This window comes from Euprymna scolopes, chromosome 6 (genome assembly GCF_053919585.1).
Source record: "Euprymna scolopes isolate OS-2025 chromosome 6, ASM5391958v1, whole genome shotgun sequence".
Lineage (NCBI taxonomy): Eukaryota > Metazoa > Mollusca > Cephalopoda > Sepiida > Sepiolidae > Euprymna > Euprymna scolopes.
The window spans coordinates 82,668,278-82,687,558 of NC_136487.1; the positions used below are offsets into that span (position 1 = coordinate 82,668,278).

At 32.6% G+C, this 19,281-nt stretch overlaps 1 protein-coding gene across 1 annotated transcript in view; it reads right to left on the reverse strand.

The window, feature by feature from the left end:
- The window catches only part of LOC145277732 (uncharacterized), a 72,704-nt gene that overhangs the window by 21,893 nt on the left and 31,530 nt on the right, over positions 1 to 19,281 (reverse strand). Inside the window, exons 4-5 of the mRNA XM_080129436.1 lie at positions 15,055 to 15,177; positions 1,162 to 1,390 (exon numbers count right to left, since the gene is read on the reverse strand). Of these exons, the coding sequence (XP_079985562.1) occupies positions 1,162 to 1,390; positions 15,055 to 15,177 (352 nt within the window). The remainder of the gene's footprint in view (positions 1 to 1,161; positions 1,391 to 15,054; positions 15,178 to 19,281) is intronic.

Below are 19,281 nucleotides of genomic sequence, written 5' to 3' on the forward strand. Positions count from 1 at the left end.
TGGCACCCTTTCTCTTCATTGTTGCAGTTTCTGTCTAGTGGATGCTACGTAGATAAATTTATATGCAGGAAATACACAAGGAGACGTTCGCTGAGAGTTTTCTTAAAGCTTTTATTTTGGAGAGAATTGACCCGGGAGAGAATAGAGAGTGACTAACGCTCTCTTAACTAATTATTTAGTCATTTAATCAACTTCTTAACTAAAATGAGTCATACAGGCAGAAACATCGAGGTAACATTTCACACTTAGTGATTATCAAATTTTTCTATATTATTGCCTGACTGCCTTGTGCAACTCACGGTAGATTCACATTATTCAATGTCTTCTGATCGGCTTCCACAAACTCATGTTATTGATGGTATTTTCGTACAGCTTCTACAGACAGACTAGTTTGAAAATTTTTGCTTTCTCTCAACTTGACGCTTTGACATCATTCTTCATCTCGACTCTGTTTTGTTTATGTCGTTTAGCTTTGACACTACATGTCATCCATTTTTAATTCAACCCTAAGAATGATTTCTTTTTGCAGATTTGTGAGAGAAAACGTAAAAAGTAAGTGATATTTTTTATTAAATGATCAACGATTACGATTCCTTACCTGTCTGTCTGTATTATTATTATTATTATTATTATTATTATTATTATTATTATTATTATTATTATTATTATTGTTGTTGTTGTTGTTGTTGTTGTTTTTGTTGTTGTTGTTGTTCTCATTTTAAATGTTATTTGCACAATGTTTCAGTTGATGTAACCTCTGACCTTCTTGAGGTGTATCTTGTTGAACTCGAAAATCTTTCTATTGAATCAATACAGAATTTTGAACAAAACCTTTTATTTAATCCACAGGCGTAGCACTCTCTCATTTCGTCAGCAATGACTGGATATAAGTCCTAAGTAATTCACAATTGTATTTCAAGTGTCATCCGACTGAGGATTAAATCTTTAACCTCCAGAAGAATGTAATTTACTACTGAATTTTACCAAGTATATTATCCACTATGCCACGGCCCCTTGGGTAATGACCCGTGGTGTAATGGATATAATGCTTGGTAAAATGTTGTGAAAATGACACTCAAAATGAGAACAGCAGTCCAACGAATCCAAACGATTTGAATAATGAATCCTTATCTCAAAAATTTAGAAACGTAATATCCTTACTTGTCATTATGTGCAAGTTTTACTGATGACCGGGGTGGTTCTATGATAGAGGCAGGTGCTGGTTGCTTTCCCTTAAATCCAGGGTAATCCTGCTGGAACTGAGTCTGGCTGGTAAATTTGTGTGGGGTGGCCACTTTTAATTCTACTTTGCGTTCCATCTTGGCCGGACGATGGTCTCCCATGTACTGCTTAAATGTGCTCTGATGAGTTGTCTGCATTTGCATCTCACCTGTAAAGTTTTGTTGTTTTAAGAAAATTAATTCATAGCAATACGGTTATTTCCAAATCAAATTTATTAGCAAAAAATAAAACAGTAGATATATATATATGTACGTGCGAAAATATTTGACCGATAAACTCTTAAACTACTCGTCACATAACACTGAAATTAACAGGAAATAGTAATCCTACACCAAGGATAGTTCATAACGAGTAAAATCTTTGTTTGGACGGATGAATAACATATACAGAAATATGCCGGCAAGTTGAAATGAAAAATATTAATTTCAGCTCGCCGACATATTTTTATTAGTTTTACACATGCGCAAATTCAATCATAATTATCATAGTCATAGTTATAAGTTGTTCAATTTTAAATCTTTCTTGTATATCTGTTGGGTTAGCTCAAATAGTAGGGAACGTGGCTGGAGCGCTAAATGTTTTTGGTTTCGATTCTAGCTGATGGCACTTAAGTCATTTTTTTTAACTTTTGAAATAGCATAGCCACGCCGTATATGTGTACATGGATTACGTCATATATCAATATACGTAATTATGCCGTATATACGGATATATCACAGAAGGGGGTGAACTGACTTTAATCTATATCGAAGAAGAAGAAGAAGAAGAAGAACAACAACAACAACAACAATGGCTTAATAAATACAGTTTTATTTTTTAATACTTTTAGAAGACCCCGTTGTAGTTTGAAAAGAAAACATATTTCATTCATTGTCTATTGATGATAAATAACCATTCCATTGTAATTGTTTTTTGAACACACCTTGCATTATGCGTTAATACCTTTTTTATCCTCAAGAAACTCAAATAACCGGGGTGTTTGATCTCATTACACCGTACCGCTTCACCTCGTGCCAGCTGGGTGCAAATGCTCATCTAATCTCGTTACCATCCGGAACTTGATCCTGATTACGAGCAGGATGAGATGGGAACTTCATAAGCCTTGTTAAACGATCTCAATGAAGCAATCACGTGATAACAATTTGTCGGGGAAGAGGTAAGATGACTACTTGGTTGTCGATTGATGAGAATCGATGAAAGGTATTATTCCAACACTGACAAAAGTTAGGCGTTTTGCTTTCAGCAGCACTGCATATACCATTATTTGATGTGTGTATCCGTGTTTATCTGTCCGTCTATCTCTCTTTCTGTTAACTGCTTTTAGGTTATTAGACCTAAGAATGTGAAGTTTGGCATGAACAATCCTCTATGTTAAGCAGATTGCGATAAGGTGATCAGAATTATCATTTCTTTTAAGGAGTCCATGAGTAAGCATTAACACTGTCGAATCCTTCAAAAATCATTCCTCCGGGAACGATGAAATATACGTTGCTAAAGGGATGAAATAGTGTGCTCCAAAGGTTTAATCAAACTAAACGGAATTGTAAGATATGATATACCATTTCAAAAGAAAAAAGCTCAGTATATATATATATATATATATATATATATATATATATATATATATATATATATATATATATATTATTATTATTATTATTATTATTATTATTATTATTATTATTATTATTAGAACAAAGAATACAATATACAAAGTAATTTCCTTAATCCATAGACTTTTGATGTAAGCTCAAGTCCTCAGAGGACAGTTATTAACCAAATATTAAATCTGGTTTGCTTTTCAGCACATACATACAAGCACGCCTGATGTAGATTTAGCAGAGCGGAAACCATATTGCGTGTCACTAAGAAGGTTATTTTTGCTGAGAGGGTTACCTACTTCTCTATTTAACAAAGATTCCAACAGCTTACTCATGAGGCACAGGAGACTTATTGGTCTGTACTGAGAAGGAGATGAGCGATCACCTGAATTCTTAAATACAAGGCATACTGATGAGATTTTCCAAGGTGTTGGGAAGCATTTCTCCTTAAGACAACGCTTAAATAACTTCATATATATATATATATATATATATATATATATATATATATATATATATATATATATATATATATAACAAAACAACGAAAATTATCCCATACAAATTCTATAAATTTAATAATTAGTTTCGTATAAAACAAACCTAAATACATATATTTCTGGATTTGACCATTATCAATATTATCTTCGAAAATAAATACAAATTATAAATAATAAATTAATAAAATATTAAAATATCAAATAAGATATTTTTATGTTATTTATAACAATATGACCATAATTTATTAATACGTAGATTTAGTGTTGGTGACTCTACACTAAAATTCAAAGATAGCGTAACTAAAAGAAAACACAATTGCAATTTATCTTCCAATTTTCCGATTTTGGAATCAAACTCATATTCCGTTATTTTCTTTTAAAGTTCATCAGCTCCTATTCTTCTGATGAGTAAGGGCATAATAAATTTTAAAATTGATATCATAATTACATGAAGGGTTCTGTGCTACGAAACAGGTACTGTCAAGAATTGAACATTTTAACATGCTTAAAGATATAAACAGTAAGATGAACAACATCTTGAAATTTGGAATATAGATTTTGGAATATATATATATATATATATATATATATATATATATATATATATATATATATATATATATATATACTAGCAAAAGTACCCGTCGTTAACTCGGTTCAAAAACAGCCTACAGAAAATGGACTCTGATTTATGAAAGTATGATAGGTTATGTAAAGGAAGGGTTGTAATGAGATGGCTTCGAATTTGGGGGTATCAAAACCAAAGTAAAATATGATGAAAGTAAAAATAAAAGTGTTTTTGATATAGATGTACATAAGAATACTTTTATAAGTATGTTTTAACTTAAATAGGGATGGTATAATAAAATTGTGGGGTCTGCATTCGCGCTGGCCTCCATAGAATGGAAATAGGCACAAACTTTAATAAAGCCTTTCCATATCTATCTGCGTAAGTATACTTTGATAATTATGTTTCAGTTTGAAGAAATATGGTATAATAAAATTATGGGGTGTCCGTTCGCGCCTGACCTCCATACAATGGAAATATGTCAGAAAGTTTAACAAGGGTTTTAATATAGATCCACAGAATATTTTGATAAGTGTTTCAATGTGAACAGGTATGGTATAATAAATTATGGGGTTTATCTATTTTATTTTTACTTTCATCATATTTTACTTTGGTTTTGATACCCCCAAATTCGGAGCTATCTCTTTACAACCCTTCCTTTTCATAACCTATCATACTTTCATAAATCAGAGTCCATTTTCTGTAGGCTGTTTTTGAACGACGGGTACTTAAGCTAGTATATATATATATATGTATATATATATATATATATATATATATATATATATATATATATATATATATATATATATATACACAGACACACACACACACATACACACACACTGTTTTGTTGCATCCCAATGACAAAAGGATCAGTCTACAGTCACCATTTTTAGATCGTTTTATTCTTATTTTTATTCTGATAAATGCCTGTATATTTTTCCTTTGTGCCTTACACACGTTTCACAATCCTTAAGGAAAATATTGCTTTTAGATTTATGGACAGCTCTTCAAAGACGATCATTTATTAATAAAAAAGAGGCACACTATTCTAAAATAAAATGAAAGGAAAAGAGGTGAACAAGAAAGATGAAAAAAAACCCCAAAAAAACACTATGTTAAAAATATGAAAATCCCATCCCTCCAAAAAAAAATTCTGATGCAAAATTATAAGATTTTCAAGCTTTGTGTCAGATGTTGTTCCTTTTTAGGAGAGAGGGGTAGTTTTTTGTTTTTGTTTTTTCTGTTAGAACGATCTTTCCGCAGTGTTCAGTAAATTAGTAGAGCTATATAATAGTATAAAAATATACTTATGGCAAATAAGCTATACAGAAGCATTTTTATTTTATTCCCAAAGGAATGTGCCAGGCTACATAATGTTAATGTTAATAAAAAGAATATTTTTTAAATGATATAAATAAACACCCATCAGAACGGGTTTTTTAAAAAATTATTTTGACAAACATATCAAAACTGCTATATAAATTTATTTTTTTAATATATTTTGTTTTAATTGAGCCATACGTTTTAAATTTAAAAAATAAATTTCTAGCAAAAGTCCAGAATAAGATCACGCTTTTCTTTTAACGGTTAATTTAAAAAAAAAAAAAAGAAGTCTTTTGAACGCTGTTATTATTAAAACTTAAATTCTTTTCTAAAGTTTGCATTTTGGAGACAGAAGTGTTTTTCGAGATAAGTGACTTCTATATTAATCGTACTTTTTATTTTTAGATTCAAATATTAATAACTACATTTTATTTCAGTATTTAATTTATGCATTTCTGTTTTATTAAATGCTATCTTTTTTCTCGTCCATAAATGCTTATTTATCTACCAAGTTTATTGCAAAAATAGATTAGGTAATTGTATTCATTTTTAGTTCGTGAGAGGGCAATCTATCACCATAATTTCCTTTAAACACGTCCGTTAGCCTTTTATTAAGTATAATACTTAATAGTTTTTTATTTTTCATTATTATTATTTTTTTTTTTTAATGAAGAGTAGAAAACGCATTGTGGATGCGTTATCGGCAGCTCCCGTTACTCTTGCTTCTCCTTATTTATCCCTCAGTCCTCAATTTTTAATGAGTGATTTTTCTGACAAAGGGAGAAGAAAAAGCTGTTTTCTAGGTTGCCAGTATTTTGCGCGAACAGTTGGCAGAGATGGCGGAAATTTTCTGTTTCTATGTCTATCCTTGTAGCCACGTCACTAGTAAGGGTGCTGGAGGTAAATGTTTTATCTGGGCTGACGTTATGCGCCTGATGGTCAGGGACCCGAACCTTGGATTAACCACTAAGGAGGCTGTCCTATCAGCAGGTGCAAAGTACTGGGGCTGCTGTATTGCCATTTGGTGAATGGATTCTGGACTATGCAGTAGCTTCTGGTGGGGCCTCTCGATGCCATATTAGTGGGTAATTGTTACGGCTTTACCTTATCATGTTCTACAAAAAAAAAAAAATTCTTTGTTTCTTTTTCTCTCTTAGTTTTCCCTCTCTGTCCTGCTCTAAGTAAATCTGACGACCTAGTCCACAAATTCCAAAATTCCATCATGACAAGTTTCAAGAAAAAATACACGATTAAACCCAGTTCTCCAACTTCCATCAGTGACCCCTACTACCATGCCTCCTTCTCCAACATCAGGGGTTTACGTTCTAACCTTCCAGAGGTTGAAACCCAATTACAGGAGACTAAACCAGACCTTTTATTTTTAAGCGAAACTGGCATTGAACAGGCTATTTCCCTAGAAGAATTCGTAATTAAAGGTTACTCTAACTTAACTTCTAAATCTGACCCCCAAGATCGCCATAGGCATGGAATATGTGCCTATATTAAAGATGGCTTTCTATGTGGTAGGGACATCTCCAGAGAAGATCCTAACTTACCTTATATGTGCTTCCGGGTTGCATTAGCTGACACTACTACATTTATATTTACTCTCTATCGCCTCCACAACAGCGAAGTTACTATCTTTAAAAGCATATCTGAGAAAATTGACCAAGTCCTATCTGCTTATCCTTCAGCTAACATTCACGTATGTGGAGACTTCAATGTTCACAACGTCAAATGGTTGACCCACTCAAACAAGACCGATGATGAGAGAAGGTTCTGTCATGATTTCTCCATTGCTTATGACCTCACTCAGATTGTTCACAAACCCATCCGTGTACCCGACAATGACGGCCAGTATGCGAGTCTACTAGCTCTTTTTCTCACAACTTGCCCTGAACTATGTTCAGTTTCTGTTCTGTCTCCTCTTGGATCTTCCGACCACTCAGTTGTATCAATTAAGATAAAAGTGAAATGTAATAAGTCCTCAGACATACCTCTCCATCGTACACTATATCGATACACTAAGGCTGACTGAGATAGCTTCCGTACATTTATATCGGATCTACCTCTGCATTCCATGTTTAAAAAGGATGTGTCGTCTATAGTATCAGACCTGACGGAATGGTTAATTGTAGATATAGACCGTTTCATACCCTCGAAAAAGTTCCAGCAAAAACCTAACAGCCAGCCATGGTTTTCTCCAGAATGTGCTGTTGCCATTGCACACAGAAATCACTTTTTCCACTGCTTCCAACATAATAGATATATGGAAACTAAAGCCGCTTTCAGGAATGCCAGCAACCATTGTAAGAACGTAATAAAGAACGCAAGAGAGTTATATGCTCAATCCATCCAGTCCAAAGTAGCTGAGCAGCGGCTTGGTTCCCACCAGTTTTGACAAATAGCAAACAGAATCCTGAACAGAAGCGTGTACTCTATCCCAACTATCATCAATGGACTTGAGGTAATCTCGTCAGCATCAGACAAAGCCAAACTCTTTGTCAAGAACTTTGCAGCTAATTCTACCCTTTGCGACCAAGGGCGCCAACCCCCAATATTTCCTCCTGTATCAAAAAACACGCTATTTGATATACATATATCTGTACGTGATGTTGCCAAGCTAATCAAAAACATTGATTCCAGTAAAGCAACTGGTCCTGACGGTATTCCAAATATAGTACTCAAAACACTTCAACCTGAACTAATGCCCATACTTACAAAACTGTTTAAACGTTGTCTTAAGGAGAATTGCTTCCCATTACCCTGGAAAATCTCATCAGTTTGCCCTGTATTTAAGAATTCAGGTGATCGTTCATCCTCCTCTCAGTACAGGCCAATAAGTGTCCTGTGCGTCATGAGTAAGTTGTTGGAATCTGTGTTAAATAGAGAAGTAATCAACCATCTCAACAAAAATAACCTTCTTAGTGACACTCAATATGATTTCCGTTCTGCTAGATCTACAGCAGATGTGCTTGCAGTTATATCTCATAGGATTAGCAAATCTCTCGACGGAGGCAACCTTTCTAGGGCAATTGCTCTTGACATATCTAAGGCCTTTGATAAGGTATGGCATAAAGGTTTACTTCACAAGATCTCTAGCTATAGTATAGCTGGAAATGTCTTCTCAATTATTAAATTATTTCTCTCTGATAGGTTCATAAGAGTAGTAGTTGATGGGCAAAAATCAGAAGCTCACTGTATTAATGCTGGAGTCCCTCAGGGGTCCATCCTGGGCCCAACTCTTTTCCTGATCTACAGTAATGATCTTCCAAATCACATCCTTACATCATTTGTAGACATTTATGCTGACGACACTACCATTTATGGTAGCACATCTAAGACAGTAAACGACCAAGTTCTCTCCAATTCTCTCTCCTCTGATCTTGAATACGTAGTACAATGGGGTAAGGAGTGGCTGGTTACTTTTAATGCATCTAAAACCAAGCTTCTCTCTTTACATCATCAATATTCTGATCCACATCTGGCATCAATTGAAATGAATTGCCCTCGTCTTTAGGAGGCCTCAAGTTTTGACAAGCTTCTGGGCTTGACAATTACTCCTGATCTTAAATGGAACACGTACATCAAATCTGTTGCCAGGGCCACTGGAAAAATGGTGGGATCTTTCTATCGATCTAGTAGATATCTCACTGCTGATGCAATTCTCTATCTATATAAGAGCCAGGTACGTCCAAGGATGGAATACTGTTGCCACATCTGGGTAGGAGCTGCTAGAAAGAACTTGTCCTGCCTTGATAGAGTTCAAAATAGACTTCGTAGCCTCGTAGGAGATGTCCTTTTCTCTTCCCTGCAACCTCTATCTCACAGAAGAGATGTTGCGAGCTTGTCTCTGATGTATCGTTATTTTCATGGAAAGTGTTTGACTGAGCTTCAGTCTATGGTCCCCCCTCACCAAACTTTCACAAGAAACACTCGTCTAGCTGAGAACACTATCAATAATTCCCCCCACTCTTTATCTGTGCCTAAACCTAAACATAGATTCCATGAACAAAACTTCTTTCTTAGAACTGCACGCCTGTGGAATTGTCTTGCGTTTTCCTGTTTTCCGGCTGAGTACAATATGGTTGTGTTCAAGTCTAACGTAAATAAGTTCTTGATGAGCCGTTCCATATAAGTTAACAAATTTTCATTACTAATGATTACTATATTTTCCAATTTCTACTGTACACTCTTTAATCCTTACCCTTGAGTGGCCTCTTGGCCTTGATAATGTGATGATGCCTGTGTAAAAAAAATAAAAAAGAAGTAAAAATTTAAGTAGACTAAAAATGAAAAAACTCATCAAGGGAGATAATTCGGACAAAATTAATACCATTTTTTTTAAATCTTTGGAATTAGTAAACACTGGATTGTCTTGGATTAGGAGGACAGAAACACGCCTTTTAGTTTTAACTAGGAGCAAAGTGTAGTATCTGTTCTGATATTACACTTCATCTTTTCTGTTCTCTGTGAATTCCCAGTATGATCTCTAAGTCTGGTGTGGCTATCAAGAATATTAATTGAGATCCGAAATTCGGCTTTACCTCATAATTTATATTGCTATGGTTAAGAATGCAGCGATCTGGTTAGACAAACTAAATTCGGTTTCACTTCATGATGCAGATATGACGGTCCAGACTACAAATACGCCTAATGGCTACCAAATAATCTATATACTACTAACACTATGGGGAGGGGGAGTAGATTTAGTTCTCTCCCACTGCAAGAACTGTGACACCAGAGTCATAAACTGGGATTGAGAAGGGGCACTGACCATCAAAAAGTTCATGGGTAGTCCCGTCGGTATTCCCCAGTAAGGGCGCCTCAGGCGACTATCCCCTTCTCAAAGACAGAAGGCAAAGCCTGGGAGGTTGAACCTCCTGGAACTGCGCAAAACCAGCAGCACACTGCAATCAAAAGGACCAGATCATTGGTCTAATCTCTTGCTTTTTGGGGGCCAAGGATAAACATGATAGGGGTCATGTTTGTTTGTTGTTTGTTTGTTTCCATGCACACAGAATGGTGTAATAAACTGATTGCGTCACAGAAGGATAATATCACAAAGGAATGATGTCAGCCACTGAAACGTTGAATACTACCAGGAAATGATCCTTTATGGCATCATAAGTGATGACGATGGCTTGGAGCCAAATAGTATCTATTCTGATACTACACTTAATCTTTTCTGCCCTCAGTCAGTGAAGAGAAATCCCTCTAGACTGAGATAATTTTAATTTTTTTTTTCCAATCTAGAGTGCCTCATTCGGAGAGATGAATTTTCCCCACATTTAAAACCAAACTTGCGTTTACTCCTTACTATTTACTTGTCTGCCCTTGTGGGTAGGCAGGTAAATAGTAAGAAACGGATGACATCATCAACATTAAAACTAGATAATCCTAACACACAAAAAAAAACAAACAATGTAAAGTAAACCTCTGCCTGATAAACACGCGACCATTGGCTGTGATAAATGGGTGCATGAATAACAAAAATCAGATTAGTTAACTAGCAAACTCAGTACCATGTGAATATATAAAAACATGCAGTAAAATCAATTCCCTGCAATAACCTGAAGTATCCTCTCAAGAATAAAATGTGAAAAATTCTGTGTAGCTTAATTGCAATATATATTTTCAAAACTTACTACCTAGCGCTGCTTATTTATTAAACACTATTGAAGTAAATACTGAAAATAAATATATAACAATTTTATGTATATACATGAAATTATATATATATATATATATATATATATATATATATATATATATATATATATATATATATATATATATATGCAATTTTATCTGTGTGGGTGAGTTCGTTCCATATAGACTCCAAAACAGTTGAACAGATTTTCTTTAAAATTTACAAATCTTTAGTGTATGAGTTTGGGAATGAGCTTTGTTAAGTTTTGTCTCAGAATACCCCCGATAATTACCGATAATCGATAATCGAAACCGTTATTTTAATTTATCTATCATTGATGAAGTCATTTTTTCCATGTCGTCACTAAGCAACAATGATAGAACAACGGGCCATGAAAATTCTACTGTGGGTAAGTTGATAGCGTGTTTTTTTTTTGTTGTTGTTTTTCTTTTTTTATTATTTTTGCATGACGTAGCCTATAGGTTCAAACTATGCACGTAAATTTCTTATTTTTTTCATTAACTTTAAATTTATAAGACTTGAAAACTTACATGTTTCTTTTGTTTTTTTGTTTTTTGTTTTTTTGCACATGACGTGGTCTCTAGGTTCAAACTTCTTCAAATTTCTTAATGTTTTTTTTTTATTCACTGGAAAGAAGTTTATTTATAAGATTTTAAAATTTACGCGTGTGTGTATATTTTAAAGATATCTATTATTTTTGCAATATTAAACTGGAATATTACGGTACTTTAATTAAACTTTATAATTGCTAATAGAAAAAACAAAACCGTAAATGCATTTGAATTTCACTCAAGTCACTTAAAATAATAAAACTTTTTTTAACTAAGTTTGCTTTAAACTAAGTGTTTGATATAAAAATAATTAATTTCATTAATCAAAATTTCACAGACTGTAATACTTCAAGCAATTACAGTACAAACACAACTTGACACCTCTGCCCCCTCCCCCAGCTTCCTACTGTTATTTTAATCCTCCCTCCCCACTACTATCACTTTTTAACACTTCTTTCTACCCGGGCTGAACTGTTGTTTTGATTCCCCCCACCCGCCTCTCCACACCCGGCCAACGCCTGGTACCCCCCGCTAGAATATATATATATATATATATATATATATATATATATATATTTTTTTTTTTTTTTTTTTTTTTTTTTTTTTTTGATTACCCAAGTGGTGAGGGGTATACATGCACTTTGTTTTATTTGCGTCACCCCTCCTCCTTAATAACAGAGAGATGTAATGTCTGGGAAGAATGCTATCATAAAGAACGAAGATATACTGCACTACCCTCTAAATGAAGCGGTAATGCATAGGAGAGTGGTATAGTGACAACCGAACAGATACTACACTATAACCTTGAATTGAGCATTGAAGAATAGTACATTAGCCTGAAATAGTAAATGGAATTGAGGATTAAAAGATAGTACGATAGTGCATTAATAGCATTAATAATATAGCTTTGGCCACCAAACAGATATATACCAAATCTCATTAGTAATGGATAAATACTTAAATATTTATTTTAAATATTTAACATTCCTCACTTGTTTATGCCTGTCAAACTGTAAGTTAAACTAATATAAAGTTTGAAGTCTTTACATGGCTATGCTAAAAAAATGACTTTTTGGTGGCGGGTGTAGGGTTAGAGTAAGGATTAAGCCTAATCTATATATTAATACGATAGCGTGTGTTATTTCCTGTGTCACACTTACATCCGGGTCGTTTCATTGTTATGTACTTCCATTTCTTGTAATAAATGATTTTGCCAAGAATTATTCATACGTTTTGGTTTAAGTTTCGATTATAGCTGAAGGAGCTCAAGTTATATATATATGACATATATATGACAGCCCCTTTAAGAAATACGTTTCTTATCGTTGAGCACTTTCTGTTGAATTAAAAAGTCGGTCAACTTAGCTCTTATGCGTAGATCATCGTATAACGATTTGATCACTGTCTGTCTGACGTAATGAACATTTAAATTAAAATGTTTAAAATTCAACGCTATTTCACATGATTAATGGTAGCCGAATGGATACGGCCTCCGCTAATCGAGCCAGAGATGTCTCGTGTCGCGGGGTTCGAATCGTTCGACTGGTAGTAATCGTGACACCCTGCACTGAAGAATCCCGAAAGGATGAAACACTAGTGTCTGTAGGTATTTAATTATTATAGTAAAAAAATAATTATATATATATATGTGTGTGTGTGTGTGTGTGTATATATATAAATGAAACGTCTGGGTTGTTACTTTTTGAACAACTAAAAAGCCACCGACCGATTGCTTCGACATTTTGGTATAGTATTTTCAGTTTACTCATGCGTGTTTTTATATATTTCTTTTTAATTATAACATTATACTTAATTTTTATTCAATAAATTAGGTGATTTTATTTGTTACAATCTGGCCATTTTTTTTATTTGGGGAAGAATCACATCACTGCCCACCGTCGCGTGACATCACTAAAACTACAGGCCTGTTTGTCTTAACATTTTGCGACAACATTTTTAGTTAATTCAAGCGTGTTTTTATATACTTAAAACATAAAAATATTAAAATATTTAAAAAATATTATTTTCGAAATCATGTGAAATCGTTTTTCACCGGCAAAAGACGTACACTTTGTACAGCAGTAAACACTAGCATAAGAAAAGCTCCGATTGGCTGAATTTCAAATGCCAAAGACACGAAATTTATCGCTTCGTGATTGTCTTTTTTTTTTTTTTCAAAAGAAGATTAATGGCCTGACGTACACGAGTCGAACCCCAAATGCCACATAATGTTGAACGTGGACTTTGCCATATTGTTATTTTTTTATTTAAGAACTTTTGATAACATGCATTTCGTTATAGTTTTTTTTTGGGGGGGGTACAATTTTGCGCTTTTCCGGTTGATTTTTTTTTGTTGTACTTAAGCACCTATGTTACCGTACTGAAAAATATAGTCTATTGTTATACTAGGCAAAAAAATAAATAAATAAAAAATTGCTCGCCAGTGTTTTGAGTGGAAACAGTTGTTTCTATATAAGAAAATATTAACTGTTTTTTTTTTTATTGTAAGGTGAAAGTACAGGTTGTTTTCGAAGAAAATTTACGGTACATATGCATTTTGGTAACATGCTGAAATAATACCGTTTGTTTTTTTGGGGGGAGGGGGCTGAGCCATTCTTACCATGGAGAGGGGAGGGTGTTTTGTAACTATTCTGTGCTTTCAACTAACAATTTATTATATAAAAAAAGATATCGTGAAATTATTTTAAAAAAGATATCGTAAAAGTTGGATTTAACTTGAAAAAAAAAACATGGACGGCGCATTCAACATTGTAGCCGGGGCGATAAGGTCCGATTTGTATACGTCGGTCGATTAATATTTTGTTTTTGCTTTTTTTTACTGTAAATTGTTAGTTTAAAGTTGTTTTTTTTATTTTAATTTTTTTTTTTTTTCATTTTCGTCTTTTTTTCACTTTTTGAGTGGATTGCTGTACTAAGAATATAAGAAACATGCATTTTCTCTTTTTATTAAATTTTTCCATTACACCAAATTGAGCCACAGCAACGCGTGGCAGAGTACAGCTAGTATATATATATATATATATATATATATATATATATATATATATATATATATATATATATATATATATTCCTCATAATTTTGGTTTCGATTCAAGCTGATGTACCCAAATCATATGGATATATATTTTTTTTTATTTTTGAAATCACAACTTTATAATATATAAAAATCGATAGAAAATTGACTCTACATATAGATAATATATGCGAAATCTGCATACATTACAATATCATATTTAAGCGTATTTTACGACTGGGCTACGTCGAGCGTCTCTACGGCGTTCGTGCTAGCTTAGATAAATAGTTTTGCAGTTTTTACAAAAGAGCTACAATAATATCAAGGCGTCTCCATTTACGCTGAACATCCACAAAATGCCAACATCAATATATTACATATGAAAGAGTCTGCTATGGATTTCCACAGGTTCTGCTATTAAAGTTATTATTTTATTAAGTTATAATAGCTTCCCGATTTCCTGTAGTGTAGCAAGCACTACTGATTTCCACATTAGTATAACTTAAACATGGTATTTTGTATATGAGAAAATAAAACAAACAAAAGATTTACCTTCCGGCTGGATATATGGGTCTGACATTTTAACTGGGTAAACACGGGGTGCAGACTTGGGTGGGTAAGAGAATTTGGTGGTTGATTCTGGAAAAGGTTGCTTATTGGGGAAAATTATGGAATCTGGAAAAAAATCAAAATTGTGTAAAAAAAACTTAAAGAAATAAAATAAAAGCTTATTAAAGGTATTTATTCTCAAAAAACGAAAAAAAAAAAAAAAACTTTTCTAATGGTCTATCTCTTCAAGGAATCATTAACCGTTTATTGACCCCATAACCTTTTACCTGACACGATTAAATCGTGTTTTATTAGAAGATGTTTTGACATTTTAATATTTGTGTATAGAAATGCTGAATAGATCATGCTTATATTATAAGCCGTTTATGAGATGAAGGCATGTTCCCACATGGTAACGTCATTGAATTATGACTAGAACATTGCACATTAGTCTTGGTTTGAATTCTTTATATGAAAAGGATGTTGTAGTTTGTTTGAAGCATTGTGCTTAGTGTATAAGGAATTGGATTAGAAGGTTATGAGAATGCAGTTTTGTAGAAAAACACTGTCGGGTAGGAAACCTGGTAAAAAGAATAATGACAATATTGAAAAATTTCAAGAATTTTTATAACACACCTGCCTCCACCGAGTGGTTGTACATATTTCGGAAGATGAGGTAAACTTTGAAAATTCAAAATACATTACGTCATGATACCATTCTAATCCGATATATTATGCTCGTAAATAAGTATTGAAATCGATCAATATTGTTATTATTGCCCCATACCCAACGGTGTTTTTCTTCAAAACTGCATTGTCATAATCGTCTAAAACAACTCCTTATATATATATATATATATATATATATATATATATATATATATATATATATATATATATATATATGCGTTTTTGCTTCGCTCTGACATTGATATTAAAAGCCTGCTTTTTCTACTTAAAAATTATTAAAACGAACTTTTAAATATACTCAGTCATGTATATGCGAGCGTTTACATAAAAGTTAACTAATTTGCAAATTTCTTTGAAAAACGAGTGTTAATTAATTAGTAGGTACGGGCAAAATGAATGCCGATGCTCAAAATTTATAAACATTTTGACCCCTGCCTTTACTTAAAAAATCACCAAAAATCAGGAAATTAACCAATTTTAATGAAATTTTCAGTATTTATCAAATAATGATCGCGGAATATAATGAACTAATTATTTTTTATTTAAATCTTAGTGGAAATGTATTATTTTGTTTAAACAAAAAATACCTTTACTAAAGTTATGGTTTTCAGTAGTAAATAAAAAAAAACACAAGACTTTATTTTTACTTTTTTATATAAATAAAGCATCGTAATTTGTAACAATTAAAATAAAATAAAACAATTTTTATAGGAACATTACAAAAAAAAAGCCTAAATCCGTATTAATGAATTCTATATAACTCGAAGAGAAATGAATTTCTCGAACTACCGATATTACTATTGAATTAAGCATTGCTTATTTAATATTTTCACGCAAAAAAATTATAATTGAAAAAAATATTTCTACTTTTTTTTTAAAATTACGGGTTTCGCATAATTTTTATATGCAAGATTTTAATAATTTCCTTGCTCGCAAGAATATGAAACTTTCGGCGTAACATATTTTTTATATAATATTGAACAATAATTAAAAAAAATTAATTTAAAAACAGGAACATAGAAAAATAATTAAATTAAAAAATGCAAAAATTAATACAAACGTTCAGAAAAGGAATCTACGGATGCGCGACTGGGAAAAAAATGAACTTCCTCCCTTTTAATTACATTACGTCATTTTCAGTTTTCCGAATGTCTGAAATTTTGGGCTTTCATAATTTTGGTGTTTACAAAATTTTAGTTTGTTGTGTTTTGCGAACGCCAGAATCACTCGGTTTTTGGGCTAATTAATTTATGTTTTGTACAAACAAGTTGTTTTTTTTTTTTTAAATATAATTCAATATCTTAGGACTTTACTTTACTAATCATCTTTGAAATAGACCCAGAAAATTAATATTTATCTTTTAAAGGATTGTTTACAATGAATTTATTTAACTTCAAAATTTAGCTGAATTGGGTAGCTCGCCGTGAAAACATTTTCATAACTTTTTTTTTTTTTTTGACGTGTAAGAATAATTTTTTCCTTTTGGAAATTAACTTTAGTCTCTAATCTTTCAAATACAATCAAAAAGTAGTCGGAAACCTACAAAAAATTGTGATAAATCGGCTTTCAAAACTAGGAACCCCCATTTTTGTCCGCCCATTTTTGCCCGTACCTATTAATTAGTTATGCGCGCATAAGCCTGACGAATCCTATAGTTGGATGAAACGCAGAATATTCAGTGTAGCTTAATCGCCATATATATTTTATAAATTACTAACTATCTCTACCTACGTATTGAGCACTTTTGAAGTAAATACTTAAAGTTTACGCATAAATCTATACTTTCGTATATTAAATTTATGTGAATAAATGAAGTAGTTATATATATATATATATATATATATATATATATATATATATATATATATATTTCTGTGCTAAAACGTTTTCATCCTAAATTCTATGCAATTATGCAGAATTAGAATATAATTACCTCAAGGTCACCAAACAATTTCCACTTTATATATATAAAGTTGGAAGTAGTGGTGGGAGTAAAGAAAGACCAACATGGATAGGATAATGTTAGAATGAGAGGGAATTAGTTTGATGGTAGGTGGAATACTGGATATGTGATTGAATATGATTGGATGGTGGCAGTGTTTTAGTGGTGATCGTTTATGTAGAGAAAGCAGCTGCACACTAATGTAGGGGAAATTAAGTAAAGAAGAATGTTATGGTGGTTGATGGAATACCACAATATTTCGAGATATCACCCCTTACTCAAGTTATTCCATATTTGATAAAAATTTGTGAAATGAAGAGTGGTGGAAAGGTGCTCATAACAAAGGAGTAGAAAGAAAGTTTAAGAGAGAAAAGGGCAAAGAAAAAGAAATGTTTAAGGCAATAAAAAATATATTCAGCAAACATAAAAAATACTATCGTCAGTCCAACCACACACGTTATTTACAAAGTCCTGAGTAATAACTGCAATAAGGTATACATTGGTGATACTCAGCGACCTCTTTAAAAACGAATTTATGTGAAAAATAGAGCCATAAAACTCGGTGACACTCACACAATAACTTTAAATCACAAATTTAATATACAAAAATCTGCAATAATAAAACATGTATTCGCCACTAGATTACGATATTTCATTGAGGCCATTCTCATATCCGGTATAAATAATCACATAGATTTTCAAATAATAAAACATTTAGCTAAAAGACAATCTCTGTGATAGAACTACATAAACCGAGAAAATGATGAAAACAAAATGACACAAAACAAATATAAAGGACGTGATGATCAGAAGAAAAATGTGATATCCAGATGGTTCCTTTGAGGATCCGGCCAGTATCCTGGAAATTTTGAGCCTTCTAATTTCAACTAACACAATACAATAGACTAAATACAGGTAATAAAAATATGATTAGCACAAAATCAAAATGTAACAGAGTGCAAACACATGTATGCAAATGTTGAACTGCGTGCAAAGAAAAAGAATATGTGCACAAACTGATGATCAGGATCAGAACGTTGAAGATCACGTTCGAGAGTATGTTCGAGAAGATGGATGTCAGAGAAAAACCGATCACGGTTTATTCAGGAAAGTACCCGGATATAAATGCCATTGTTGCAATAAAAAAAATGAGTCGAGTTATTACTTGCGTTATGTTCCTTGAGGTGCACTCTGCTACAACATGTTGGGTCTACGTGTGTAATGTTACAAAAAGACTATATAGAGGAAGAGATAGACCACAACATGAAAGCTATATTTAGATAATTAATTTTCGTTTGAGTAACGTAAATTATTTAGTTTGAACAAATACAAACTCATGCCAGATTATTTTCGTCTCTTTACTCACAACAAAGACATTTACTCTAAATATTAGCAACAGCAGTACTTATTTTTTTCTTTTTTTTTTTACTAACAATAAACGATAGCAGTCCAAAACATACGCGAATGATGTGGTGCCCAAAAGAAAGCTGACTCTCTCTATCGAAAAAAAAACAAAAAAAACAGCCTCTTTTTTATTCAGCCATTTTGGATTCTTAGTGTGTATTAATTTCGACCGAACCTTTAAAAGAACTTCCAGG